The 26,341-nt window shown below is 41.1% G+C and overlaps 1 protein-coding gene across 1 annotated transcript in view; it reads right to left on the bottom strand.

Moving 5' to 3' along the window:
- Positions 1 to 13,236: 13,236 nt before the first annotated feature.
- The window catches only part of LOC132822648 (V-set and transmembrane domain-containing protein 2-like protein), an 89,388-nt gene continuing 76,283 nt past the window's right edge, over positions 13,237 to 26,341 (bottom strand). The window contains exons 4-6 of the mRNA XM_060835894.1: positions 18,530 to 18,884; positions 14,090 to 14,123; positions 13,237 to 13,306 (exon numbers count right to left, since the gene is read on the bottom strand). Coding sequence (XP_060691877.1) covers positions 13,237 to 13,306; positions 14,090 to 14,123; positions 18,530 to 18,884 — 459 coding nt within the window. The remainder of the gene's footprint in view (positions 13,307 to 14,089; positions 14,124 to 18,529; positions 18,885 to 26,341) is intronic.

Here is a 26,341-nt window from a genome sequence, read left to right as displayed (position 1 = left end):
CAATGAATGTCATTGACAATATACCCCTCTCAAATAGCGCTGTTCAACAGTGAATAACATCAATGGCTGAAAATGTAAAACTAGCTGTTGTCAGAGTTGGTACTTTTCACTCCAGCTTGACAAATCCACTGAAAAGATGAGCAATGTTGACCTTCTAGTTAGGTATGAATATCTGCCAACATGGCAGAAGAAATTATTTTCAAAGTGCTGAACAATTTTATTCTGAAAAATAAAGTTGATTGGACACAATGCTTTGGTTTTTGAATTGATGAACTAAGGCAATTTTGGTATGATGTAGGGCTTATATGTCCGAGAAATTGTACCATTCATTATGAACAATTCAATGTGAAGAAGATTCCTGCTGGATTTAAGGCTGTTCTGGATAAAGCAGTGAAAATTGTGACCTTTATCAAATGACACACTATAGATGTTTACACTTTAAAGTCCTGCTGTATGAAGAGATGGAGAGTGAAATTATGAAACTATCTTTCAATGCTAAAGTTCCCTGTTTGCCACAGGACAAAATATACACTTCTTTGAATGGCATGAGAAGGTCAAACTCTGCTCGCACTGCCATGACTATGGATGGTGTGGCATCTTAAAATGTGTAATGATTTCTTGCCATTTTCCCAAGAGTACATTTGGCTGGTACTTTCTGCATTTTGAGGAGGATGAACCTTGCCTTACAGGGAAAAGCTATCACTGACTTTAATATTCAAGGCAAAGTGAAACCTTTGCATGTGAAGGTGGAGTTGTAGCATGCACAACTTAACTGCCAGGAAGTTGACTTTTTCACAACTCTTACTGATTTCTTATTTGCATATATAGCAGAAATTTGATTGATTGATTGTCATGTGTACCTAAGTATGGTGGAAAGTTTTGTTTATGAGCAGTATAGATTAACAACCAGTTCTTTAAGCTTGCCGATGCTGACACAGAGAGTGTTCTCATTGCACCACATCACCAAGCCCTCTATCTTTATCTTGCTGCCCAGATTAATGAAGACTTCAAAGCAAGTTCATGGAGGCTCCACTAGCAATTCGGGAAAAATTTCCCAACAGGCAAATGCAGGATTTGAGTGACTTGGAAAACTATTTGCTCATATAGGCCTCATAGACGAGCTCAATGTCAAGGAGTTCAATTTGATGAGAAATGCTTGATGGACTTTCAGTTCCAATGTAATCAGAATATCCTGGACTCACCAACTGAGGCATCTGCTGACACTCCCACCACTATAACACTGGGGACAGCATCATCATTCTTGTATGGCCAAAAAACAATGAGGAATGAGCTGAACATGGAGATGATAAAAGAATGGAGCTCTCCAGCTTGGAACCAGGCTTCACCCCATTATGATTTCATCAAAATTAACATAATTCCTCCCAATAAGTCTGATTTATCCTTTAGTGGTGGCAAGTGAAAGCAGCTAGAGTAGGACCGTCAGCTGGTTCACAGGGTTTTTACTCTGTCTAATTGTATTGCACATGAAATATTTTGAAAACCACTGCTTTAAAAGATCAGAGGTTCAGCTCATTAACACGGTAACTTGCTTTGTCTTATATAGGATTAAATTCTCAACTTCACAAAGTGTAAACTCATCCAGCTCAATGTGAGCACAACTATTCATAATACTTATGTCATAAAAACAGAAAGTGCTGGAAAAATGCAGCAGGTCTGTCAGCATCTGAGGAGCGAGAAAACAAAGTTAATACTTAGAGTCCAATTTGAGTCTTCCTTAGAACCAATTGTGCTAGACTTTCTGAGGGGGCCCAGTCTCACACAGATTGCCACACCATCCTTTCTTTTTTATGAAAAGAGAGAACTCTATATTCCTAACAGGAGATTCTTATCAAGGCTTCTTCAGCAATGCAACAGCATTCTTCTTCTCTGGCAGTTCTGTCGTGGTGCAGAATTATCAGGCAAAGTTAAACAAATGATCCGTTTTCACAACAGACCGCTGCTGTATTCTGAAATCTAAAGATCCTGAAAGCCACATTGACAGCTGCTGTTAAACAGTAAGTATATAGATAAGTGTGAAATTAGGGTGTTGGAAATATAGATTCTAGATGGGTAGAAAGTGGAATGCTAAGTGGGTAGGGTGCCAGCTGGGGAAGGTGGAGGAAACCAGGGGTAAGATTTCAGATGGGTAGGAGATAGGTTGCCGGGTCAGTAGGGTGCCAGTTACATAGACTGCCATTTGGGTAGGGGTTAGGGTGCCAGTGGATAGATATCAGATGGGTAGAAGTTAAGATGTCTGGTAAGTACAGTACCAGCTAGGAAGTATACCTGGTAAGTAGGATGTTAGCTGGGTAAGGCAAAAGGTGCTATCAAGGCTGCCAACTGGGTAAGATGACAGGTAGGAAGGGGGTAGAATGCCTAGTGATAGAGCATAAAGTGACAGAGTTGCCAGATCAACATATCTGGCCTTATCTAGGGTAGGTCAGTGTGGATGAGAGAAATTGGCTATCGCAGGGGTTTGTGAGACTGGGTATTGGGTCCAGTGGGAGTGCCCAGGGCAAGTGTTGGCTCAGGACTCACGTCAAGCAATAGGGACAATTGGTTGGATCAGGCCAGAAGCTCAGAACGGTAGTTGGAAATGGCACGCACGTGTATGTGTGTGTTTGTGTTGGGGGAGGGGGGAGGAATGGAGGGTAATGGGAAACTGGGGAGCTTTGTGTGTGAAGTAAATATGGGGTCACTTGAGTGATTTCTCAGAAGTTATGTATGTATTTAATAGTAAAACATTTCCTGTGTAGTAATTTCATTTCTCTCTGAATTTGCCAGTTTGAACGGGAGCTTTCAGAGAGTTCTAGGTGCATTGCCCAGTGGAATCTTCAATTTTCTGAGTAATTCCTTCAGTGTCTGCTCTGATGAGGATTTTACAGGGTCAACTCTCATCTTTGTTGGAATAATGACGGTCTGGTTGTCAGAAAATCCAGACCACTGTGTCTACTATAAATTCATCCCATGTACAAAGTATCCTTCAGAGAAAAATAGAAGTCCCAACTGGCTCAAGCTTCTCTAGAACCTATCATATACCATTGACTTCAGTGTCTTGAACCAATTGGAAACCTGAGCCATTAACTTTGTTTCTCTGTCTACAGATGCTGCCAGAGTTTAGAATAGATTAGCTGATCATTTATCTTGTTGCTGTTTGTGAGATTTTAATGCCTCAAATTGTCTGCTGCATTCCTATTACACAGTGACTACATTTCAAAAGCACTTAATTGGCTTTGTGCTGTCTTGAGGTATTACATTATTTCCATTGCATTTGAGTTTTAAGCACCACAATAGCAGAGAAAGGAAAGAATTTATATAGCATCTTTCATATCCCCAGGCTATGTCAATGCACATACAGCCAATTAATTTTGAAGGATTCTCACGGTTATCATTGAAAGAAATATGAAAGACCGAATTTGCACAGCAGGAATTTATGAGATAAATCTGCTGTTAGTTTATTTTGGTACTTTTGAGTGAATGTTGACCAGGACAGTGAGGAATTCTCCTCTGATCTTCAAATAGGATCATGGAGTTTGTTACATCCTCCTAAGCCTCAGATTAAAATTTCAAGGATGGGATTTTTCACTTCATTGAATGGTGCAGGAAAAGGTGAGAAATGCAAGAAAATGAATTCAGGAAAGCATTTCCAGTTTTCCTTGTAAATTTCAAGTGACAAGTTCAGAACCTTGCTAATGTGGCAATGACCTTGTTTCTTTTGATTTGCATTCATTTATGGGCGGCACAGTGGCACAGTGGTTAGCACTGATGTCTCAGCGCCTGAGACCTGGGTTCAGTTCCCGACTCAGGTGACTGACTGTGTGGAGTTTGCACATTCTCCCCGTGTCTGTGTGGGTTTCCTCCGGGTGCTCTGGTTTCCTCCCACAGTCCAAAGATGTGCGGGTCAGGTGAATTGGCCATGCTAAATTGCCGTAGTGTTAGGTAAGGGGTAAATGTAGGGGTATGGGTGGGTTGCGCTTCGGCGGGACGGTGTGGACTTGTTGGGCCGAAGGGCCTGTTTCCACACTGTAAGTAATCTAATCTAATCTAATCATTATTAGGCCCAATTTGGCTCACTGCTGCATAATTCCCAATTCTTCATTTTCCCAGAGAAACTCAGCAGCGCCAATTGCCAAGCTGAAAGTCAGAGCACTTACCTGATGGCACAGCTCACTGCTTGTTTCTCCTGGCATCATCTAACTCTGTCTTCATCTTCATTCCTGCCTGATTCATGGACATGTCCTTCTCCACACTTTGTCCAATGTACACTTTGTCCGAGCAAACCAACAATAGCAAACCAGGAACCTCACCATATCATCATGTTGCCCTCAGACTAACTCACAAACCATTTCAGGCTTCAGGACTTCACTTTGGAGCTCAAGGATGCCAATATGTTGCCATCAGGTTATTTTATATACAGAGGTGTGCGAGTAAATACACACACACACACACACACACACATCCTCATGCACCTACAGTGAACAATACATCATATAGTTCTTTACCTACAGTTCCAAGCACTCATTTACTTTGTCCTTACTTGCCAGCCTCTGTGATTGCATTGCTTTTCATTGCAGAGGGAAGACACTACCAGAGCTAATAGCTTGGGAGGATGAGGTGGGTGAGAGCTGTTGAGTGTGCATCGGTCTCAAGAGATTCAACTGATTCCATTCCAGGATTTGACCATGATCAGTCATACAGGTTAATCACAACTAGTCTTAGAATTACAGGGTGCTGTGGAGATGACGGTCTGGGGGATGGGCCAATATTTTGTGCAATGAGATAAAGAGAGGTACAGTATGTGATACAAGTAGATAGAAGAGCAGCTAGTGTGATACAGGAACAGTAGAGGTGGTGAGGTGTCCCTGGTGAGTGAGTAGGAGACACAGCGGGCAGGAAGAGCTAATAGCTTGGGAGGATATGGTGGGTGAGAGCTGTTGAGTGTGCATCCAGTAATGAGTGTAACAGTTCATGAATCTTAATTAGATGAGTATGCAGTGCAAAATAATTGTAAGCAGGAGAGGGAGAAATGCTCACTGTTGTGGGGCTTTGCACCAACTGGCTACTGGTGTTGTAGTGAACTCCCGCTGCACATCATGTCAGACTTTGACAGCCAGGAGCTATTCTGCACACTCTGGTCCTGCACATTATCCCCAAAGAATAGTCTAGAACAGCAAAGTTAACCCCTCAGTTCATCAACCGTGATATGGAGGTGCTGGTGGGTAGGCTGGTGGGCAAGAGGGCAATGCTTCTTCTAGCTCACTGACAAAGAAGCACACACCATCATGCTCAGCCAGACTGGACTGAGCTAGCAGCCCAAAGCAGTGCAGTCTCCCAGGAGAAATACAATGCAGGAAGCAAGTAAGTCATCTTCTGTACTCTGCAGGGGTAAGTAGTACCATTTGCTCTCTGCTACCTTACTCTCAAAGGATCACGATTTTTAAAATTCATTCATGGGATACGTATGTCACGAGTGGGCTTCTCCTGCTGTCCAATTCCATGAAAGAGGCCGGTTGATCAATTAATGAAATGAAGACTGGTAGATCATATAAGCTGTGGTAAACTGGGTGAGTATGATTCTCAATCAACAGACTCTTTGCCCAAAAAAATAGGAAAATTCAGGCCCAAAAGCCAGCCTCTCCAACAGTGGAGCAGTTTGTCTGGAATGCACTGAAATATCCGTTTAAATTAGATGCTCTGCTTCTGAAATAGGACATGACCTCTCAATGCTGAGACACAGAGTCAAGATCGATATTAGCAAAGTTTGTGTTTTGCATGAGCAAAGAATCGGAAGGCCAAATGGGAATGAAACACCAGGAGACTATTCAGGGGCAGACACATAACTTGGGCAGAACTTAACAAAGGAACAGGAGTAGGTCATTCTCTTCTTCAATCCTGTTTCACCATTCAATGAGATCATGACTGATCTGAGGCCTAACTCTGCCTTTGCTCCATATCTCTTAACAACCTTGCTTAACAAAAAATGTATCTATCTCAGATTTGAAATTAACAGCTGAACAAGCATCCACTGCCATTGTGGAAGAGAGTTCCAAATATCATTGTGTGTAGAAGTGCTTTCTAATTGCCTATACATTTCCAAAGATACAAACGTTCAACCATAGTTTCTAAATATGGTATGGTGCTGCCCCTCAAGATAGCGATCAGAGAGATTTTCTGCATTTTTGTTTCACATGCCAAACATTAAATCCCTTACTAATGTTAGAGAAGTATCACACCCAAGTCTCAAAGACAATCTCAGTCCAAAAGAATTCATCTTCATGGTCAAAGTTAGATACATTTCACATCACTACTAATCATGCACTTTTAAATCTATGAGCAATTAACAACAATCCAGGTTTGTTCGATTTATCATTTCAGTTGCATGACACCGTAATCTTTTGCTATATATTCTGTGTCTTATGGTCTTATTCTCCACAACCACCTGATTGAAGGAGCACTGCTCCAAAAGCTAATGCTTTCAAATAAACCTGTTGGACTGTAACCTGTTGTTGTGTGATTTTTAACTTTGTCCACCCCAGTCCAACACAGGCTCCTCCCAGTTCATTTCAAGTGGCATTCTAACCTTTCTCACACAGATCACTCTCAATTATTCAGTCCCAAGTTTCCACTATACTCTTTGAATAAATTAACTGATTCCAATTCCCATGAGGAATGGTGCTTTAAGGGATGACCATCTTATTGACATTATACTGTAGACCTCCCAACAGTCAGCAGGAAATTGAGGGACAAATTTCTAAGGAGGTCTCAATAATCTGTAAGAATAATAGGGTGGTTATGGTAAGGGATTTTAACTTTCCAAACATAGACTAGAATTGCCATAGTGTTAATGGCTTGGATGGACAGCTATTTGCTAAGTGTGTACATGAACATTTTCTGAGTTATTCCGTGGATGTACCTACGAAAAAAAGTGCAAAACATGACATATTCTTGGGTAATAAGGAAGGGCAGCTAATAGACGTGTCATTGGGGAAGCACTTTGGGGCAAGTGACCATAATTTTATCAGATTTAAAATAGCGATGGAAAAGAGAGGATCTAAGATTTAAAATTCTAAATTAGTGGAAGACCAATTTTGACAGTATTAGGCAAGAACTTTCAAAAGTTGATTATGTGTGGATGTTCGCAGGTAAAGGGACAGCTGGAGAATGTGATGCCTTCAAAAAGGAGATAACAATAATCCAGAGACTGTACACTTCTGTCTGGGTGAAGGGCAAATTTGACAATAGAAGGCTGGAAGAACACAGCAAGCCAGGCAGGACCAAGAGGTAGGGAATTAAATTTTTCAGGAATCACCCTTCTTCAGGAATGCTTCAGATGAAGGGCAAAGCTGGTATGGGGTAAGAAATGCTGGATGACTAGAGAAATTAAGGTTTTGGTTAAAAATAAGAAGGAAGCATATGTCAGGTATAAATAGCAGAGATCAAGGCAGTAAGAAGAGTATAAAGGCAGTAAGAGGGAAATCAGGAGGGCAAAAGGGGAGCACGAAATAGCTTTGGCAGGAGAATTGATGTGGGGGAAAGTGGGGATGTGGTGGGGAAAGTTGAAGGGGGGAAGATGCTGAGAGATAAACAGGAGGGAGTATGGGGCTGGAGGGGAAGGTAGCTTGGAATGTGATAGGGAGGTACAGGTGAGGGATGATGGTGATAGGTCAGAACGGAGGGTGGGAAGGAAGATGGACAGATAAGACAAATCAAAAAGCAGTGCCAAGTTGGACGTTTGGATCTGGGATGAGGTGTGGTGAGGGGAAGTGAGGAAACTGGTAAAATTGATGTTGATGACATGTGATTGGAGGATCACAAGGCGGAAGATGAGGCGTTCTTCCTCCAGGCGCCAGGTGGTTAGGATTTGGCTGTGGAGGAGGCCCAGGACTTGCATGTCCTTCACAGAGTGGGAGGAGGAGTTGAAGTGGTCAGCCACAGGGCTGTGGGGTGTTTGGTGCATATGTCTCAGAGATGTTCTCTGGAAAGATCTGCAAGTTAGTTTCCTGCTTCCCCAATGTAGAGAAGACCATATTGAGAGGAACCAGCAAAGTAGATGAGGTGTTTGGATCTGCAGGTAAATCTCTGCCAGATGTGGAACAATCCTTTCGGACCTTGGATTGAAGTGAGGGGGCAGGAGTGGGTGTAGCTTTTACATTTCTTGTGGTGGCAAGGGAAGGTGCTGGGACCTAACGAGGGAGTCATGGAGGGAATGGTCTCTATGGAATGCTAATAGGGGTAGGACCTCTGATGTTGGGGTCTGATTGTAGGCAGCGAAAATGGCTGAGGATGATGTGTTGTATCAGGAGATTGGTGGGAGTGATGGTGCTAGGTCAGAGTGGAGGGTGGAGTGGATGGATGAGATGGAAGATGGACAGTAGGACAGATCAAGGGGGAGGTGCTGAGTTGGAGGGTTGGGTCAGGGATAAGGTGGGGGGAGGGGAAATGAGTACACTGATGAAATCCACTTTGATCCCATGTGTTTGGAGGGTCCCAAGATGGAAAATTAGGTGTTCTTCCTCCAGCTGTTGAGTAGCTACAGTTTGGTAATGGACGAGGCCCAGGACATGCATGTCCTTGGCAGAGTGGAAGGGGGAATTGAAGTGGCCAGCCATAGGGTGGCGGAGTTTTTTATTGCGTTTGTCCAGAGATATTCTCTGAAACGTTCTGCAAGTTGGCATTATGTCTCCCCAATGTAGAGGAAGACCACATTGAAAACAACAGATACAGTTATGTGTGGAAGTACAGGTAAATCTCTGTTGGATGTGGAAGGATCCTTTGGGGCCTAGGACGGAGGTGAGGGGGTAGGTGTGGGCAGTGGCAAGGGAAGGTGTTGGGAATGGAGGTCTGGGGGTCATGGACCTAATAAGGGAGTCGTGGAGGGAATGGTCTCTGAGGAACACAGATAGGGGTGGGGAGGGAAATATATCCCTGGTGGTGTGGTCTGTTTGTAGGTGGTGGAAATGGCAGAGGATGATGCATTGCATCTGGAGGTTGGTGGGTGGAAGGTGAGAACCAGGGGGGTTTCTGTTCTTGTTGCAATTGGAGGGGTAGGGTTCAAAGGCGGAGATGTGGGAATTGGAGGAGAAATGCTGGAGGGCATTGTTGACCACATGGGAGGGGAAATTGTAGTCCTTGAAAAAGGAGGCTATCTGGGTTGTTCTCTGGTGGGATTGGTCCTCCTGGAAGCAGATGCTGTGGAGGCAGAGGACTTAGAAGTAAGGGATTGCATTTTTATTAGAGGTGGGTTGGAGGAGGTGTAGTCTAGGTAGCAGTGGGAATTGGTGGGTTTGAAGTAGATATCCGTGTTGAGTTGGTTATTGGAAATGGAGACAGAGAGGTCCAGGAAGGGGAGGGAGGTGTCTGAGATGGTACAGGTGAACTTGAGGTCACACATGTGGTGATCATTAACACAAGAGAGACCTTGAGAAATTGGTGGACTCCACTGGGTCTGGGATACATTGTCACTTCAGATGATGTTATATCAATTTGGTACCCTTCTGTTCATTGTTATTGTGGAAAAGGATATGGAAGATCTAGACTGTAGGGAAATAGATGTGACATCTTGCAAAATGTCCAGATTGCAGAGGAGGAAGTGCTGGATGCCTTGAAACAGTTAAAGATGCATAAATCCCCAGGACCTGATCAGGTGTACCGTAGAACTCTGTGGGAAGCTAGAGAAGTGATTGTTGGGCCCCTTGATGAGATATTTGTATCATCGATAGGCACAGGTGAGGTGCTAGAAGACAGGAGGTTGGCAAACGTGGTGCCACTGTTTAAGAAGGGCAGTAAAGACAAGCCAGGTAACTATAGACCGGTGAGCCTGACCTCGGTGGTGGGCAAGTTGTTGGAGGGAATACTGAGGGATAGGATGTACATGTATTTGGAAAGGCAAGGACTGATTCAGGATAGTCAACATGGCTTTGTGCATGGGAAATCATGTCTCACAAATTTTATTGAGTTTTTTGAAGAAGTAACAAAGAAGATTGATGAGAGCAGAGCAGTAGATGTGAGCTATATGGACTTCAGTAAGGCGTTCGACAAGGTTCCCCATGGGAGACTGATAAGTAAGGTTAGATCTCACAGAATACAGGGAGAATTAGCCATTTGGATACAGAACTGGCTCAAAGGTAGAAGACAGAGTGTGGTGGTGGAGGGTTGTTTGTCAGACTGGAGTCCTGTGACCAGTGGAGTGCCACAAGGATCGGTGCTGTGTCCTCTACTTTTTGTCATTTACATAAATGATTTGGATGCGAGCATAAGAGGTACGGTTAGTAAGTTTGCAGATGACACCAAAATTGGAGGTGTAGTGGACAACAAAGAGGATTACTTCAGATTACAACAGAATCTAGACCAGATGGGCCAAAGAGCTGAGAAGTGACAGATGGAGTTTAATTCAGATAAATGCGAGGTGCTGCATTTTGGGAAACCAAATCTTAGCAGGACTTATACACTTTATGGTAAGGTCCTAGGGAGTGTTGCTGAACAAAGAGACAGGTTCATAGCTCCTTGAAAGTGGGGTCGTAGGTAGATAGGATAGTGAAGAAGACGTTTGGTATGCTTTCCTTTATTGGTCAGAGTATTGAGTGCTGGAGTTGGGAGGTCATGTTGTGGCTGTACAGGACATTGGTTAGGCCACTGTTGGAAAATTGCATGCAATTCTGGTCTCCTTCCTATTGGAAAGATGTTGTGAAATTTGAAAGGGTTCAGAAAAGATTTACAAGGATGTTGCCAGTGTTGGAGGATCTGATCTACAGGGAGAGGCTGAACAGGCTGGGGCGGTTTTCCCTGGAGTGTCAAAGGCTGAGAGATGACCTTATAGAGGTTTACAAAATTATGAGGGGCATAGATAGGATAAATAGACAAAGTCCTTTCTCTGGGATTGGGGAGTCCAGAACTAGAGGGCATAGGTTTAGGATGAGAGGGGAAAGATATAAAAGAGACCTAAGGGGCAACTTTTTCACGCAGAGGGTGGTACGTGTATGGAATGAGCTACCAGAGGATGTGATGGAGGCTGGTACAATTGCAAAATTTAAGAGGCATTTGGATGGGTATATGAATAGGAAGTGTTTGGAGGGATATGGGCCGGGTGCTGGCAGGTGAGACTAGATTGGGTTGGGATATCTGGTCGGCATGGACGGGTTGGACCGAAGGGTCTGTTTCCATGCTGTACATCTCAATGACACTATGGCTCTATGGTAGTTTATATTCTTGTTACAGTGCCCCATTGGGAGCTGTTTAACTTGATTTTACATTTATTTTAAAAGATTAGAGAAAGATGGGCAGTGACTATTTACAATTGCTTCTCATGGATTTACTCCAATGAACAGGTGTATATTCGGCAAAACAAGAAGCAAATATTCATCAGTGGCAATCTAGGCATAAAATGTTCTATAGATTCCCAAAATCTATTTCAACTTCAAAGCTAAGGTTTACATTGGTTACTCTGAGAAAATGAGAGGTTGTTCATATTTCATACAAATGTCCCCTCTAAGCTGTGCAGCTACTCCAAGGGTCCATACGTGTCAATCACCATGCTGACACCATGCTGCTATATTTCCTTCTGATTTCTCCAAAAAGTCTAGTGCAAAAAGCTAGTGGGAAATTAGATGTGAAGAACTGCAGAGGAACAAATGTGCAGGGTATTTCTTAAGACCATAAGACATAGGAGTGGAAGTAAGGCCATTCGGCCCATCTAGTTCACTCCGCCATTCGATCATGGCTGATGGGCATTTCAACTCCACTTACCCACATTGTCCCCGTAGTCCTTAATTCCTTGTAACATCAAGAATTTATCAATCTCTGCCTTGAAGACATTTAGCTCCCGGCCTCCACTGCACTCTGCGAAAATGAATTCCACAGGCCCACCACTCTCTGGTTGAAGAAATGTCCCCGCATTTCTGTTCTGAATTCACCCCCACTAATTCTAAGGCTGTGCCCATGGGTCCTGGTCTCCTCACCTAATGGAAACAATTTCCTAGCGTCCAAGCCATGTATTCTCTTGTAAGTTTCTATTAGATCTTCCCTTAATCTTCTAAATTCCAATGAATACAATCCCAGGATCCTCAGCCGTTCCTCATATGCTAGACCTACCATTCCAGGGATCATCTGTGTGAATGTCCGCTGGATATGCTCCAGTGCCAGTATGTCCTTCCTGAGGTGTGGGGTCCAAAACTGGACACAGTACTCCAAATGGGGCCTAACCACAGCTTTATAAAGTCTCAGTAGCACAACGGTGCTTTTATATTCCAACCCTCTTGAGATAAATGACAACATTGCATTCGCTTTCTTAATCACGGACTCAACCTGCATTTTTACTTTTAGAGAATCCTCGACTAGCACTCCCAGATCCCTTTGTATTTTGGCTTTACGAATTATCTCACCTTTTAGAAAGTAGTCCAACTCTTAAATGATAAGAGTTTGTAAAGTGTAAATGTGAAATGTGGAGGATTTGAGTAATAGAGCAGTGAAATCTTGCTTCAGTTGTATAAAAGCTTGGTTAGACTGCACCTGGAGCAGCATGTGCTCTAAATTTCTTCGGACTGTGCATGGCAGCACCATCTCGAACCAGAACACCAACCATCAGGCACAGAACATTGGAGTAGTTGTGCATGCACAGCTTGATAGCAGCTTAGAGGGAACATCAACCTCGATTATTGTTTGCGGTTTCCGTCTCCTTACCTCAGGAAGGATATTGTTGCCATAGATGGAGTCACGTGAAGACAAATCGGACAACTGAGCCTGTATTTCTAGAGCTTCAAAAAATGAGAGGCAATCTCACTGAAACCTACAAAATGTTTAAAAGGAATAGACAGAGTAGATAAGGTACGGTGCTTTCCTTAGCTGGTGAATATAGAATCAAAGAGCAAAATCCAAAAGTAAGGGGGATGCTATTTAGGACAGAGATGAGAAAAAATTTCTTCTCAGAGGATTGTGAAGCTTTGGAATTCTCAATGATCACATTTAATTTTATGAATAGCCTATTTGTGTTTCGATGTTCATTTTAAGCACATTGACTCAATTGGATAAGATTTGATTTTGGGAGCCACAGATACCAAAGATAGTCAGTTGAGTTTTCACAAGTAATTTTAAGATAGTTTAATATGTAACAAAGGGCTACATGATGTATTAGCTAAATAGACCTGAAAACTGTACAACCAATGAGAGCTGAGTGGTTCACTGATGCCAAATGACCAAAACTGTTAAGCAAAAAGTGGGGTGATCTCTGTACAGTTCATTCTGCTATAATGCACATTTCGCCAGTGCATATTGGCTATACTTCAACTGATGAATGTTGTTTGGATAATGCAAACTTGCTATTGAATGGGTATAGCAATTTTCTATTAGTGATCTTCAACAGTGCGATTTTTTATAGCGATTTTTCCATAGCCTAATTTATTATAGCGTGAGGTCGCAGCAGAACGCAACTGTTGCATTACAGCACAACCGAATTATAAGAGAACTCTTCCTCCTGGTCCATTTTCTATCTGAAGAATTTAGCTGTGTCTCGAATATTGCCTTCTGTCTCTGAGCATGTTAACTCATTTTATTTCTGAGGCATGGTAGTTTAGCCTATATTAATCATTTGTTTGAAGTTTTCGAAGCAAGGTATCCAAGATGTCAGGCAGGTCATCACACATGTCATCACACACACACACACCCACCTACACACACCCCCACACATATACTCACACAAAACCACCACCTCCAACCCCATCACTTTAAAACAAGTTCATTCTCAGAATTGTCAGATAGCTCTTTCTAGACACTTGTTGATTAACAGGTGTACATTGCAGATTCCCAAATGTCAGTTCAGTAATGCCTTTGTGATATTTATCTTGCACCTTGTCTTGGTCCTTTAGTGCTTAGAATTGTTTCTGTTTTTATCGAGAGAGAGAATCAATATTGTGTACAATAATTCGATAATTTTATGGAAAGTTTTGAAAATATCCCTTATTAAAACCTTTATATTCCTTCACCATGCATTCATGTATTGTATCAGTGGGTGTTATATAAACAGCCTTTGATATATTGATTGGTTAAATTTATTTTTTTTCTTTTTCAGAGTCAGTGCCCTAAAGTGAGGAGATGCTACATCTCCTGGTTTTCTTTTTTTTGACTTTCTCTCCCTCACCTCCACAGTACCATCTTACTGCGGTAGTGTTTATACTTTCCCCAGCACCCATGTTGTGTGTGTGCAGGTGTCAGACATCGTGAAAGACACACATGTACAAATCTTTATTCAATTTCCACCATCACGAAGAAAGGAAACACCAGAGTGGCCAGTGACAAGTAATGCCCCTCTCATCATAAGGCAATGCTGTGTGATCAAAAACATTTAGGGTAAGGATTAAATCAAAATAGAGGTGCCCACCTCTCCCTGAACAGCTCAAGGGAGTTGGTGGACACATATGCTCCTTCTCCAGAGACACACAGGCTCGGACGTAGCCACGGAAGAGGGGAAGGCAATCAGTCCTAATTACTCCCTCCTCGGCCCACTGCCTGGATCTGTTTATGGCCAGTTTGGCCAGGCCCAGGAGCAGACCCACGAGGAGATCCTCTAACCTACTCTCCCCCCTGCACAAAGAGTGCTCAAAGATCAGGAGTGTAGGACTGAGAAGAAGGTGTTTAAGAAAATCCAAGAGGGAGTGTAAATGCCCACACCGAATATATACATGGTCTATGGACTCTACAGCACCACAGAACAAGCAGTTGGGCTGGAAGTCCATGAACCACCGCGATCTGTGGTTGCAGGGGACTGCCACATGTAGTTCCCTCCACCCCAGATCCCCGAGAGAAAGGGGAGGGACTCTGATTGGTTTTAGATGAGTATGGATCAATTTGATTGATTATTCGTTCAATCAAAAAAGGGCCCAAATAGCCAAGTGAAATCATTAATAATGATAACTGTCCTTTACCATCTCCATCTTTTCCTATCTCTCCCACACCTTGGCATTATTGCCTTTTCTTTAATGGACTCTGCTTATAAATTGAACAATTGGAAACACAACTGATTTAATGGTGGCATTTAAAAGATGAACATTGCCATGGGTAATTTGCTCGTAGCAAAAGCTGTTCACTTGTGTGTGATAGCACCTCCAGCTTTACAAAAAGAACTATTTCTTTACCTTTGGTGGTCTGTATTGTTCATGCCAGACATTAAACATAATTTGAAATACAGATGATTATTAGTGAAGGATAATAGATGAACAGTAGATGGGTGATTTGAGGATAGGGGAAAAAAAAAACAATCTGTTGTATTTGAGAGCACTTCTGGATATGAAGTTTGAAAAAAGAAAAGCAAAGCAATATCTGGCTCTCTAAGGGTTCTTGTGGCATAGTTGTAGTGCCCCTGTTTCTGAGCCAGAAGATCTGGTTTCAAGTCCTACTTGCTCAAGAGGTGTGTCATAAAGTCCCTGAGCAGGTTGATTAAAAATAGATGCTAGAAAGTTAAAATAAAACTGGTTCTCAGCACATACTGCAGAAAATTCTCCCAGTTCATAAAAGTTGCAACACTCTTGTATCATTAAAAATATTCATACAAAGAAAACAAACCTGACAAGACTCTATCCATGTTTTGTGTTTATTAATCACATTCAGCAAAATCATTTACAGACAGACTCTGCTACAAATAGCCAAAATAAAATCCAGTAATTAAAAGCTGCTGCAAATGTGGCTCTGAATGTTTCCATAGTTACATCACCACTAAAAAAGTACTTAAATATGATTTGTGTGCAATGACCCACTACTTTCTGGATTTTTTTCTCTCTCGCATAAATAGTTTTCAGATGATACAGAAGCAAAATGCTTCAGGTACTGTCAAACCTGCTGAGTATTTCCAGCATTTTCTGTCTTTGTTTCAGCCGTATAGACTGACAGGTGTTCACAGTTTGAATGGACTATTTGAATGATCCATTAAATAGGTTTTAAAGCCTGCAGCATCATCCCACTTCACTGCTCGTTAAATGGGTTCCAAAGTGTGAAGTGGCACTATTTGTAATACATGTCAGTATTTTACATGGAAATTTACTGGTAATGAAAGTATAGGGCTGGAAGCCATTTGCCATCCTGTTCCGTCCACAGTTTTGACAGGACAACAGGTACCATTGCAAATTTGTCAACACACTGAGCGTATTCCAATATGGCAAGGGCATTGTATATCTGGCGGCATTACGGATACGTTATTTTAATTGCTAAAGGACAAGACTAGTTCTTGTCTGGCCCTATACTGGAAAACTGATGATTGGCACAATCTAAAATATATTATGTTACTTTCAATGTCTAACTTCTGCTCTTTTTAAAATTGATTTAACGATGCTTGACCATATACAATTTAAAAATACTTGCAGATAAAACAATGTTACGTTAGATTTCTTACACAAATATTTCAAAACGGCAACAACTAAATTGAAAAGAAAAGGTTAATAGAGAAAAATCACAAAAACAGCTCTATTTACAGCAAAGCATTCTATTGCATGGTACCAGATATGTCCCTTTGAGTGACTTATCAAAATAACGAGACCTGATCAACCTATGCAATATTGAAGGACACCATCAAGTCAGATGATCTAAGATTCCTGGTAAATATTTGATGTGGCCCATAAACCAATGCAAGAAGTAGGTGTTTTATCACAATAATGAATTAGTCAGGGAGAACAAAAGCAAATTCTTTTTCATTGCAATTCCACCCCTCTTTACATAGACATTTACAATGCATGGCATGTTTACACTTCATTTGCTGACTGCTCCTAGTTATTGATAGAGAAAAAGAAACAAAAGATTAGTATAATGTTAATCAATTTATACCTTTTCCTGGTATTCAATGATGTTCACTATTTTTAATTCTTTAACAGCATATTAATCTTGTACTAATATTTCTGCAAGCTGAATCTCCAGATAGGACTTTGTACAAAAGATACTTAGTTATTACAGACCATTAGGGAATTAACTTTTGTTATTTTGGATGCATAGTTTGTTTGACGAGATCATAATATTTGAGTGGAAACTTGTTGATGAGGATGAAATAATTCTTAATGAGTTAAAATGATTGAGTCAGGGAAGTTTGAGTACTGGTTATTGACTATATTGTGATAGGGACATTACTAGACTTGCGGTTAAAATGAAATAAGTTAAAGTTGCTTGATGAGAATAAGGAAGGACTTACATAGATAGATACCCTACAATGTGGAAGCAGGCCATTTGACCCATCAAGTCCACAATGACCTTCTGAAGAGCATCCCACCCAGACCCACCCCATTCCCCTTCATATCACATGGCTAATCCACCTGGTCTACACATCCCCAGACACTATGGGCAACTTAGCATGGCCAGTCCACCTAACCTGCACATCTTTGGACTGTGGATAGAAACTGGAGCACCTGGAGGAAACCCACACAAACACATGGAGAATGTGCAAACTCCATACAGTTGCCCGAGACTGGAATCAAAACAAGGTCCATGGCACTGAGGCAGCAGTGCCAACCACTGAGCTACCGTGGCACCTATGCTTGGGTAGAAGGAGATTGGAACTCTTCACAGTATGTGGTTAGGATTGTTATGAGATAATGCATCATTTTGGATTCATCTGAGATGTCACAGAACAATGGGCAAATGGATCATTAAATATACATTAAGTGTTAGGTAAAAATAGGATTGGGATTGTTAGGTGGGAGCAGGTTGAGGATGTTAAGCAAAATGGTATTGGAGTCTTTAGGTGAGATTGGAAAATGTGGTAATTAGTTTGGATTATTATGTTTGATTGTGGATATGAAGGAAAGGCAGAATAGAAACTCTTGAGAGTAACAAGGGTTGTGATGGTTGTGTGAAATGGAGTTAAGAGATTTTTCGTAGCACGAAGTTGAGGTTTAAAAACAGTAGTGATATTACTTGATCAAGTGAGACTTAGGACCTGTAATATAATTAACATTACGTCACAACATTGCAGTTCTTCTGATAGAATTAGAATGGTAAGCTGAAGATGGAGTTGAGATTTTTCAGGTAATAGGGTGCTGTAATCATCAATTGTAAAAGTTTTGGAGTTGTTAAAGACTGGATTGAGCTTGAAACCCTAGGTTGACCTAAGGGTTCAATTGTTATTTGAAAAGAAAGTGAGGATGAAATATCCTTCCATAAAGTTTGGAGAGATGGATAATTGTTTATTACATTTAAAGATTAAATACATTTATGTCAGTATTCTATTCTATGTAAGACTGTCATTGTGTCTTTCTGATAAATGTACTGTAAAAGACAGATGTGAGCTTGCTTCTATTGGATTATTACGTAAATAAGAGATTTTTAAATAGGCTGTGGAACACAAATCAAGATGTAATGAAATTAACATTTCACTTTCAACAAACATGAAATATATCAAATAACAAAAATGGTTAAAAAGCTGGGTACCCCCTTTAAGTGATAGTTTTACAGATATTCTTTTGCCAAAATACTCCCACAAAGAAGCTGGTCATGCACTCCTTCTATACAATTTACAAACACTTGACTCTCCACAACAGCTCATTCTATTAAACACAGTGGATACGATCAGCATCAAGAGACAGATCATTCTGTTCACAGTCAGTATCCAGAGCTTGTTCATTCATGATTTGGATAGATTTAGGGCTGTTGGAAAAAGATGAGGATTTAGCAATATGATTCGTGTGAGCTTTCATATCACTTCCCGGCACCTTGGTATCCTGCATGTGGGCGGCAGCTTCATGTAGCAGCATCTCATGATCCTGCTCAGGTTTGACCCTCAGATAAGCTTTCACTTTGTGATGTCTGGGTTTGCCCTCACTGTAATCAGTCACTCTGCATTCATAAGTGCCTTCATCTGAGGTTTTTATGGTGGACAATCGCAGTTTGTGAGAGATATTGCTTCCAACTACCTTCACAGCCTAGACGGAATAGAAAACAAAAAGAATGTCTTGTTAAAGGGTTTAGAAAAAGGAAATCAATGGGAAGTAAAATAAGACCTTAAGATATAGGAGTTGAATCAGGCCATTTGGCCCATCAAGTCTGCTTTACCATTCAACCATGGCTGATATGTTTCTCATTCTCCTGCCTTTTCCATGTAACCTTTGATCTCCTTACCAATCAAGAACCTATCTAATCTCAGTCTTAAATACACTTCATGACTTCGCCATCATAGCCTTTTGCAGCAAAAAAGCTCCACAGAATAACCAGCCTCCGGTTGAAAAGATTCCACCTTGTCTTATTTCTAAATAGTCATCCCTTCACTCTGAGACAGTGCGCTCAGGTCCCAGTCTCTCATGTTAGTTCTCCAGGTCCACTCTATCTCGGCCTCTCAGTATTCTGTAGGTTTCAATTACATCCTGTCACATCCTTGTAAACTTCTAAATCGAGCACAGATTCAGAGTCCTCAACCATTCCTCAGATGACAAGGGTTACATCTCCAGGATTACCTTGGTAAACTTCCTCTGGACCCTCTTCAAAGCCAGTGCATCCTTCCTTAGATACGGGGCCCATAACTGCTCACAATTTTCCACATGCAGTCTTGAATTTTGTTCTTTTAAGAGTAACAGGGTCACATTTGCTATGATTAACGTTTCTCAGTCTCACAGAACATTGCTTGAAACCAAATTAATTTGCTTCAAATAATCCATACTAGATTTTATTATTTTAGTTTTGACAACAAATATAATTAGTTCATTGGATGTTGCAATGAAGAAAAATTTTGATGAAGCCATCATCACAAATGTCTCTTTTTCCAGCTGGATTCAGCTTTGTTCATTTAGTTACCACATTATTATTTAAAAACAAATATTTTGTCAAAGAAATACTAAGTTAGCAATGTCCACCTCCATAGCTCTTCAAATCTGGACATGCCGACTGCTGAGGGTATTTGCACAGTTCTAATGGGGAAAAGAATAACATTTTTATATCACTTGTCTGAGAACTATTCAAAAAGTTCCTTTATAATGAACTTCATTGTGAGAGGACTACTACCATGTGTCCAAATCTGCAGCAGTTTGTTATTTTTAATAGTACAGACCTTGGAAGTACCTGCATGAGTATTATAGTTGCAACTGTGAGGGAAGTGGGGGAACATGTGAGGAGGTAATATCACTAAACTAGTATTTCAGAACCCCAGGGTGATGTTCTGGGGACATAGGTTCACATCCCACTATGGTAGATAGTGAAATTTGAATTCATTTAAATCTGGAATAATATATTTAAAAAAGCATAATAGTGACTTTGAAACTGTCAACTGTTGCAAAAATCCATCTTGATCGCTTTGTCCTTTAGGGAACAATATCTGCTGTCTTAATCTGGTCTAGCCTATATGTGACTCCAGACCTATATCAATGTGGTTGATTCTTAATTGCCTCCTAGCAATTAGGTGTAGGAAACAAATGCTGGTCTCGACAATGACACTCACATCCTATGAACAAACTGAAAAGAAAATGCTAATTTTGTTCTATTTTAAAGGGACCCATCTGTTTCAAATGCAATAGTACTCACAATTAATTGAAAATTCCATGCAAATATGTTAAGAATTTATATGATGTTCACGTGGCATAATTTCGAACTGATTACAGCGTTCATACAAATCACATGCACATAAAAAAATCCCTAGTGGACAAAAACATGGATAAGACGACCAGAATGCATTACCAAAACAAATTATTATTTCTGCATATAGAAACTGTGAAGTGAGGGTACTATAATGTCATCACAATGACCGTTCTTCCCTCAAAAATTCATCACAATCTTTATCCTATCCATTTGAGTCTTCTTTGTACAACTATCTTAATTTTGTACTCCAAAGACTTCAAACACAAAATAAAATAAACAAATATTTGCTGACAATTCCTTGTAGTACTGACAGAAAGTGAAATTGCCATCTTTCAGGTAAAACATTAAGCAAAGACCCAAATTGGATCCCAGCATTGTAGAAAAAAATTATTTCAAAGAAAAGCAGGAGAGTTGGTCTATGGTGTTCTGTCCAATATTTTTCACTACCAAACATGACTTTATATTTTTGGATAATTTGAATCTCTTCTGTGGTAGAAGTGACCTGTATTAGAAGGACGGATCACACCTGAATTGGAAGGGGACAAAGATATTGGCAGGGACATTTTCTTGAGCTGCTCAAGAGGATTTAAACAAGTAAAGTATTGGTGGGGGACCCAGGGAGATGGTGAGGAAAGACATCAGTCTGAATCTGCTGCAGTTGAGAAAGGAGCAAATCAAATAGTTAGGGCAGGCAGGAACAAAGCATTGAACGAGGTTATTTAATCTGCATTTATTTCAATGCATGAAGAAGATGAACTCAGGGCATGGTTAGGAACATGGCACTGGGAAAGAACATAGAACATTACAGCATAGCACAGGCCCTTCGGCCCTCGATCTTGTGCCAACCTGTGAAACCAATCTGAAGCCAATCTAACCTACGCTATTCCATTCTCATCCATATGCCTATCCAATGACCCTTTTAAATGCCTGTAAAGTTGGCAAGTCTAAGACTGTTGCAGGCAGTGCATTCCATGCCCCTACTATTCTGAGTAAAGAAACTGTCTCTGTCCTATATCTATCACCCCTCAATTTGAAGCTATGCCCCCCTGTGCTACCCACCCTTGGAAAAAGGCTCTCACTGTCCACCAGATCTAACCGTCTGATTATCTTGTATGTCTCAATTAAGTCACCTCTCAACCTTCCTTTCTCTAATAAAACAGCCTCAAGTCCCTCAATGTTTCCGCATAAGACCTTCCCTCCATTTCAGGCAACATCCTAGTAAATCTCCTCTGAACCCTTTCCAAAGTTTCAACATCCTTCCTATAATGTGATGACCAAAACTGCATGCAATACTCCAAGTGCAGCCGCATCAGAGTTTTTACAGCTGCAGCATGACCTCTATTTTAGGTGAATGGGAGAATTGAAAGTGATTTTATAAATACATTTAGGCTAAAATGGTAACGAGAGGGAGAATAGGACCCCTCAAAGAACAGCAAGGCAGCCCACTTGTGGAATCACAAAACATGAGGAAGATACTAAATGAGTATTTTGCATCCATATTTACTGTGGAGAAGGACATGAAGATACAGAATGTGGGGAAATAGATGGTGACCTCTTGAAAAAAAATGTCCATATTACAGAGGAGGAGGTGTTGGATGTCTTAAAATACATAAAGGTAGATAAATCCCCAGCTGTGGGAAGCCAGGGAAGTGATTGCTGAGCATCTTGCTGAGATATTTGGATCATTGATAGTCACAGGGGAGGTGCCAGAAGATATCGAGGTTGGCTAATGTCATGCCACTATTTAAGAAAGGTGGTAAGGAAAAGACAGTGAAATGTAGACAGGTGAGCCTGACATTGGTGATGGACAGGTTGTTGGAGGGAATCCTGAGGGACAGGATTTACATGTATTTGGATGGACAAGGACTGATTAGGGAGAGTCAACATGGCTTTGTGTGTGGCAAATCACATCTCACAAACTTGATTGAGCTTTTTGAAGAAGTAACAAAAAGGATCGATCAGGGCTGAGTGGTGGATGTGATCTATATGGACTTCAGCAAGACGTTTGACAAGGTTCCCCATGGTAGACTGGTTAGCAAGGTTAGATCATATTGAATACAAGGAGAACTAGCCATATGGATACAAAATTGGCTCAAAGGTAGAGGACAGAGGGCAGTGGTGGAGGGTTCCTTTTCAGATTAGAAGTCTGTAACCAGTGGTGTGCCACAAGGATTGATGCTGAGTCCACTGCTTTTCATCATTTATATCAATGATTTGGATGTGGACATAGGAGGTATAGTTAATAACTTTGCAGATGACACCAAAATTGGAGGTGTAGTGGATAGCAAAGAAGGTTACCTCAGAGTACAACAGGATTTTGATCAGATGGGCCAGTGGGCTGAGATGTGGCAGATGGAGTTTAATTTAGGTAAATGTGAGGTGCTGCATTTTGGGAAAGCAAATCTTAGCAGGACGTATACACTTAATGGCAAGGTCCTAGGGAGTGTTGCTGAACAAAGAGACCTTAGAGTGCAGGTTCATAGCTCCTTGAAAGTGGAGTTGCATGTAGATAGGATAGTGAAGAAGGCTTTTGGTATGCTTTCCTTTTTGGGTCAGAGCAATGAGTGTCGGAGTTGGGAGGTCACATTGTTTTTTTTTAAGACCACAGGACATTTTTAAGACCACAGTTGGAATATTGTGTGGCATTCTCATCGTCCACCTATGGGATGTTGTGAAACTTGAAAGGGTTCAGAAAAGATTTACAAGGATGTTGCCAGGTTTGGAGGGTTTTAGCTGTAGGGAGAGGGTGAATAGGTTAGAGCGTTTTGCCTGGAGCATTGGAGGCTGAGGGTTGACCTTATATAGATTTATAAAATCATGAGGGGCTTGGATAGGGCAAATATACAAGGGTCTTTCCCTGGTTTGGGGCAGTCTAAAACTAGAGGGCATCAATTTAGGGTGAGAGAGGAAATATTTAAGAGGGACCTAAGGGGCAACTTTTTCATGCAGAGGGTGGTGTGTGTATGGAATGAGCTGCTAGAGAAAGTAGTGGAGGCTGGTACAATTGCAACATTTAAAAGGCATCTGGACGGGTACATGAATAGGAAGTATTTGGAAGGAAATGGGCCAATTGCTGGCAAATGGGACTCTATTAAATTTGGCTATCTGATTGGCATGGACGAGTTGGACTGAAGGATTTGTTTCAGTGCTGTACATCTCTATGACTGTATAACTGTTGGATTGCGAGGCTACATTGCACAGTGGCTGTATTTGGGAAGTACTTAATTCACTGTAAAGTAATTCTGCACACCCTAGGGTCACAATAAGCATTGCTGTAAACATAGTTCTTTTCTTTTCTCTTTCAAGTGTAATTAAGCTGAACTCCACCATATCGAGCCACCCCTGTGCTATCATTGTTTAACCTTTACTCTGCACAATGTACTTTATCCACCCAAATCTCCAATTACAAAAATCACTGTGTATCCTAGAAGCTACTTGATCAGTTGTATTTACTCATCCACAAAACCTACACATTTTTTTTTGTTGCATTTGCTGTACACCCATACCAAAGGATAATTATCCATTCAGTGTGTTCTCACTCATTCTGAAAAAAAATCACTAAAAATACAGATGTAAGAAATGTTACAAGAAAGAACCTGATCCTTGAGGTTAAGTGCCATAATCATATTTGACAATTTTTTAGCTTCTGTCATAATCACTGCAAGGTGCCTCCCAGTGTCTGATTTTTCCCTTAAATGGTTATAAGCAAGAATCTCTTTAAAATGTTCCCTGTATCCACAAAACCATGATAAAGCTCTGACCTCAAGCAAGCTCCACACTTCAGAGGTAATAAAAAATATAATGAGCTGAGTAAACAAATCAATGTGAACTTACCCCCCAATTCATTAGCTCCTCAGCTAAGTCAATTTAAATGTGTTGTCTGTCACCAGTAAAATAAATTCAACTTCAGCTCGGAGAGACATTGAATCTAAACTCTTAAGGTGATAGACACAGTAAAGTGATCAGGGAATTTGGGAATCCTGCTTATTGATGGTGAGATAGTTAGTTTCATGTCGCTTTTTTATTAACTGCAAACCCACAGTGTTCTGTATTTAGTGTGTTGGAGGATTAAAGTGCAATGGAAAGCAAGGAAGGATTTTTACGGCATATTTACTGTCCAAGGACAGTCCATTAAAATGAATTGAAAGATTCCTTTAGAAAAACAGTTAAGATAGTGTATAGTTACTAAAATTACCAAGAAAGATTGTGGGGAGTCTACAGATATTACTGCCTGGATTATATGCCTCCCCACAGCTGGGTTGGAAGACAGGATTGACATGCTTATTCCAGTGGGACCTGTCCATGTGAGGGCCTTGTCTCCCTGGATTAAACTGGTGAGGAGATAAGTGCATATCAGGGGTTAAATCCAGCATGCTTCCCTGTTAGCGTGTTGGAGGACGGAGTATTTGACTCTCCTCAGTGGGCCCCCCGTGCCTCTAAATGACTAAGCTCTCCAAGTGAGGGCTTACATGTCCCGGAGGGTGGAAGCCATATCTTCAGCCTATTAGTAGCATGCCTCAGGGCAGCAGTCTTTCCCCTATGGGTACCTTTGCACCTCTTCACTACCACTCCAACTTCCCCAACACCCTGCTGACCCTCCAGCAGCCAACCTGTTAGCTGCATGTTGGGGAACCTGGCGACACATATGATTTGGTCCGACATAAACACATCTTGCTTTGGTTATCGTTAACATTTCATATTGGAGATTACATTTGATTTGACTTATTCTAATAAGTCAACTTCAGTCCTTAATTAACTTTCAAACATGAGAGCAGTTTGTTAAATTTACATCGTGGTACAGCCTTCTTGTGGAAAATATTCACACAGAATGAGAACCGGACGCAAGCAGCTTTACCAATATCATTCATAGTACTGGTTGACCTTAGCTGTGAGCATTAGAATGAAGAGCAACATTTGTAACCTAGGTTAAGCCATTGAGCATGTGGTAGCCACAACAATCATTATCATCCAGTTACTTGGGAAACAGGACTAGCAAGTCTTAGTATGAGTCTGAAATAAGTTGTGAAAATCCTTGCAAACGCTTGTGAAAAATCATCCGTTAAGCTTTGATTCTTTCCAGGTCTGAATTCTCTTGGTGAAGTCAAGTTGCCATATTGACCATCTCATAAGAGTTTTCTTATATTTGAGGGAAATTGAAAGTCTGAGATTTGCAAACATATATGACGATACAACCACATGTTGCATGTTGTGTACAAACGTTGATACTCACAATAACAGCGTCTATGTGTATAGTTGTTAATTACAAAACAGATGTAGAGGCATTGGTGAAACTACAAAAATGATTCAAACTTGTTTAACCGAACTGGATGATTATAACTGTCATGAAAGACTGAAGAAGTCAGGGTCTTACTTTCGAAAGTAGCAGTAACTTAACAGAGGCTCTTTAAAATTGCAAGGGAGTTTGATAGGATGGACTTTTACAAAATATTTCCATTTGAGAAGGGATGGGACAAATTCACGAGAAATAATTTTACTCATGAAAATGTTAGAATATGGAACTTGTATCTCAGGAGCATAAGTTGGGAGCATAGGCTGTCAGGGAAGGATGTCGTTGAAATGTGGAACTTTTTCAAGGAACAGATACTACGTGTCCTTGATATGTATGTCAGGCAGGGAAGAGATGGTCGTGTGAGGGAACCTTGGTTGATGAGGGAGGTTGAATGTCTAGTAAAGTGGAAGAAGGAGGCTTACATAAGGTTGAGGAAACAAGGTTCAGACAGAGCATTGGAGGGATACAGGATAGCCAGGTGGAAGCTGAAGATATGGATTAGGAGAGCTAAGAGAGGGCACGAAA

Source organism: Hemiscyllium ocellatum, chromosome 15 (genome assembly GCF_020745735.1).
Source record: "Hemiscyllium ocellatum isolate sHemOce1 chromosome 15, sHemOce1.pat.X.cur, whole genome shotgun sequence".
Classification (NCBI taxonomy): Eukaryota; Metazoa; Chordata; class Chondrichthyes; order Orectolobiformes; family Hemiscylliidae; genus Hemiscyllium; species Hemiscyllium ocellatum.
This window is presented reverse-complemented; position numbering and strand designations above follow the sequence as displayed.